The sequence below is a fragment of the Poecilia mexicana genome, unplaced genomic scaffold (genome assembly GCF_051168715.1).
Source record: "Poecilia mexicana isolate PSO_F unplaced genomic scaffold, ASM5116871v1 scaffold_1, whole genome shotgun sequence".
Taxonomy (NCBI): domain Eukaryota; kingdom Metazoa; phylum Chordata; class Actinopteri; order Cyprinodontiformes; family Poeciliidae; genus Poecilia; species Poecilia mexicana.
The window spans coordinates 24,166,030-24,170,663 of NW_028263370.1; the positions used below are offsets into that span (position 1 = coordinate 24,166,030).

The following is a 4,634-nucleotide window of genomic DNA, read 5'->3' on the forward strand; positions in this document are numbered from 1 at the left end:
CATCACTGATGTTAGCGGATGTCGCTCGTGCGTCAGACTTACAGGAGTACTAGAAGCATGTCCTGGTGGAACCTTTGTATGCACAAAATAAATGCAATTAACTGCAAAAAATCAGTTTACTTCCAATGATGATAAGTCTCTTCAATACTTTAATTTGGTGTCCTGATTTTCAGATGATTTTGTGTTGCTGCCCGTTTTCACTGATTGTGGTTCCGATCCTTGTTTGGGCCTTAAGGCTTATGCAATATGAGATATTACATCTCCTAATTAAATCTGAAGAATTGTGACATCCTGATGGTTGATAATGTTTATGACTCATATTTTCTTACATCAGAGTACAAACCGATTCCAGAAAATGTCTCCAAATCACCAGAGGCCAAACCGTATGCAAAGTGTAACCCGCAATTAGTCAATACTTTTATTTTTGCGGGCTCACTTCCTGTTTTGCCCCAAATTTGCCAACTTATTTAAAGCCCCGCCTCCAGCGCAGTTGAACTTCATCACCTGTGATTGTGGCTGTTTGGCATCTTCCTTACAATTCATCAAAATCTTTGCATCCACTGATTTGATCCTTTGGTGAGTTTGTTTGTGTGATAGCACTATTGCTTTAGCATGGAGTTTCTGCTGGATTGCTCATTGGAGCTTGTTTCATTAGATCTGTTGTTACCTGGGCCGGATTGAAACAGCTGATCACAGTTAGTACACCCCTCTCTGCCCAAAGGTAACATGATCGCTGGTTTTGTCCAAGCTCTGGCACTTTTGTAATGAAATTGATTAAAATAGGATGTAGCTACATTTAAGTTGATATTGCGCAATATATTTATTTATTGATTTATTTTTTCCTTTTCCTCACACTGCTTGAGTATTTGAGTTAATTTATTTTCTTTTTCTTGATTGATATTTTGAAAGTGAACTTTGATTTTAACTTTAAATTGATTAGTTTGAAATATGATTTACATTCTTTTTGTTTAAATTATGGTTAATTTAACCTGATTGAAATGTTTAGTTTAATTATTAGACATTTAATAATTGGATTTGAATTTGATATTTATTAAATTTGTATGTTTGCACATAATTGGCTTTGATAAAACACTTAATGGGTTCTCTGGCCTTTTTATTCCTGATGGATCAGATCCTCATCTGAATCCAAGGATGGACAGCTAGAAAAAAGGACAAGAACTCTATGATCGTGGAATTGGTTTATTTTGAGTTAATTTGTCTCTCATTGTGGATTTGTAATTGTTTTTTTTTCCCATATCACTAATATATACACCAAAACTAAAACCATTGCTTCGTGTCCTCATTCACACCTCAGCCATCTTCTGATGCTGCTCCTGTAGCTGCAAAGCCCAGAACTGTTTCAAAAGCATCCAAACGGGGCAGAAACCTGATCAGCAACACGCATAAAAAAACCAAAGTATAAATGTTGAGCAGGCAAAATGAGCAGAAGTTTTGGGCAGGACAAACTCTGCATCTCATCCCAGAGAGAAATCACTTCCAGCCATGTGGCAACAGACTGACCTCTTCTTGACCTTTGCATTCAACGTAAACTATGATGTTGAACAAATCACACTTTAACATTTTTACTTGAGATTAAAAACCCAAAATTCCAAAGAATATTGTTGAATTTTTCACCAACAGGAAGCTGATCAAATGTTTTCTTATTGTTATCAACCTTCTTTAGTTAATGAAGATATTATTTATTGGTTATTATGCTGACAAGAGAAGCAAACACAGTTATCTTTCTCCTCAACAAACATCTTTCATTTTCTCCTCATAAGACAGAAAATTCATACATTATGAAACATCAGCTGAAAGGAGCAATAAATCACTTTTACATCTCCTGTCTGGTTAAAGAGTATTTACAGTAAAACATGGTTTTTCCAGTCACCGCAGTATGACTCTGCACATTTTTACTCATTCCTAATTGTGGAACAGAAACTGGCAGAGTTTCTAAAGTCCAAACAGAAACGTTCAGTGGTCAGAACCAGAGAACGTGTCGCTTGAGGCCGACCTGCCGACGGCTCAGAACAGAAGCAGAAACCCCGCTGCCAACCTCTAAATATTGAAATGCAGATTGTTTGGGGCCCCTGCGGCTGCTGCGGGACCCCTGCAGAGCCACTTAGTCGCCTCTCCAACTGTTTGCTCTCTCCTTGATGTTCTCTTTTCATCTTTTGTTTCAAGCTTCAAAGGGAATCCGTTTCACACGCAGAGAGTTTCTGTTCCCGGTTTCTCCGACTGCATCGCGCTCCGGGGGGCTCTGAGGCGCTCCGGGCTCTCTGAGGGGCCCCAGGGGGCGCCTCACACCAGGCCCTCAAACTGGGACTGGGTCGTCAGCATGTCCAGCAGGTTCTGTTTAACCGTCGGGTCGCAGCCCGACGGCCCCGTCAGGGTGAAGGACACGTCTGAGGGGTCGACAGGAAGCCAGGGGGCGTTCAGGAACAGGGAGGCGGCCAGGGACGGGGCCACAGGGCCGCTGCGGGCCCTCCAGGGCCGGTGGCCCCTCAGGGGCCCGTGCAGCGGGTAGCAGGCCGGCTGGGACAGCTCCTTGATGGAGTCCAGGTACTCGTCCTGGGTGTGGTCTCGGTGGGGGGCGTGGGCCTCCTGCAGCTCGCTGATGGTGGGCAGCCGGTCCACAGAGGAGAGCAGACATCTGGGCTTCATCCTGAGGGACACAGGGATTCACTCTGGATTCATGTGTTCATGTTACGGAGACACACAGGGTTTCACTCTGGATTCATGTGTTCATGTTACGGAGACACACAGGGTTTCACTCTGGATTCATGTGTTCATGTTACGGAGACACACAGGGATTCACTCTGGATTCATGTGTTCATGTTACGGAGACACACAGGGATTCACTCTGGATTCATGTGTTCATGTTACGGAGACACACAGGGATTCACTCTGGATTCATGTGTTCATGTTACGGAGACACACAGGGATTCACTCTGGATTCATGTGTTCATGTTACGGAGACACACAGGGATTCACTCTGGATTCATGTGTTCATGTTACGGAGACACACAGGGATTCACTCTGGATTCATGTGTTCATGTTACGGAGACACACAGGGATTCACTCTGGATTCATGTGTTCATGTTACGGAGACACACAGGGTTTCACTCTGGATTCATGTGTTCATGTTACGGAGACACACAGGGATTCACTCTGGATTCATGTGTTCATGTTACGGAGACACACAGGGATTCACTCTGGATTCATGTGTTCATGTTACGGAGACACACAGGGATTCACTCTGGATTCATGTGTTCATGTTACGGAGACACACAGGGTTTCACTCTGGATTCATGTGTTCATGTTACGGAGACACACAGGGATTCACTCTGGATTCATGTGTTCATGTTACGGAGACACACAGGGATTCACTCTGGATTCATGTGTTCATGTTACGGAGACACACAGGGTTTCACTCTGGATTCATGTGTTCATGTTACGGAGACACACAGGGTTTCACTCTGGATTCATGTGTTCATGTTACGGAGACACACAGGGATTCACTCTGGATTCATGTGTTCATGTTACGGAGACACACAGGGATTCACTCTGGATTCATGTGTTCATGTTACGGAGACACACAGGGTTTCACTCTGGATTCATGTGTTCATGTTACGGAGACACACAGGGATTCACTCTGGATTCATGTGTTCATGTTACGGAGACACACAGGGTTTCACTCTGGATTCATGTGTTCATGTTACGGAGACACACAGGGTTTCACTCTGGATTCATGTGTTCATGTTACGGAGACACACAGGGATTCACTCTGGATTCATGTGTTCATGTTACGGAGACACACAGGGTTTCACTCTGGATTCATGTGTTCATGTTACGGAGACACACAGGGATTCACTCTGGATTCATGTGTTCATGTTACGGAGACACACAGGGATTCACTCTGGATTCATGTGTTCATGTTACGGAGACACACAGGGATTCACTCTGGATTCATGTGTTCATGTTACGGAGACACAGGGATTCACTCTGGATTCATGTGTTCATGTTACGGAGACACACAGGGATTCACTCTGGATTCATGTGTTCATGTTACGGAGACACACAGGGATTCACTCTGGATTCATGTGTTCATGTTACGGAGACACACAGGGATTCACTCTGGATTCATGTGTTCATGTTACGGAGACACACAGGGATTCACTCTGGATTCATGTGTTCATGTTACGGAGACACACAGGGATTCACTCTGGATTCATGTGTTCATGTTACGGAGACACACAGGGATTCACTCTGGATTCATGTGTTCATGTTACGGAGACACACAGGGATTCACTCTGGATTCATGTGTTCATGTTACGGAGACACACAGGGTTTCACTCTGGATTCATGTGTTCATGTTACGGAGACACACAGGGATTCACTCTGGATTCATGTGTTCATGTTACGGAGACACACAGGGATTCACTCTGGATTCATGTGTTCATGTTACGGAGACACACAGGGATTCACTCTGGATTCATGTGTTCATGTTACGGAGACACACAGGGTTTCACTCTGGATTCATGTGTTCATGTTACGGAGACACACAGGGATTCACTCTGGATTCATGTGTTCATGTTACGGAGACACACAGGGATTCACTCTGGATTCATGTG

At 44.0% G+C, this 4,634-nt stretch overlaps 1 protein-coding gene across 1 annotated transcript in view; it reads right to left on the reverse strand.

Moving 5' to 3' along the window:
- Positions 1-1,186: 1,186 nt before the first annotated feature.
- Positions 1,187-4,634, reverse strand: part of LOC148161225 (uncharacterized) — a 6,660-nt gene continuing 3,212 nt past the window's right edge. Inside the window, exon 2 of the mRNA XM_088006823.1 lies at positions 1,187-2,665. Within this exon, the coding sequence (XP_087862949.1) occupies positions 2,302-2,664 (363 nt within the window). The 5' untranslated portion in view covers position 2,665 and the 3' untranslated portion in view covers positions 1,187-2,301. The remainder of the gene's footprint in view (positions 2,666-4,634) is intronic.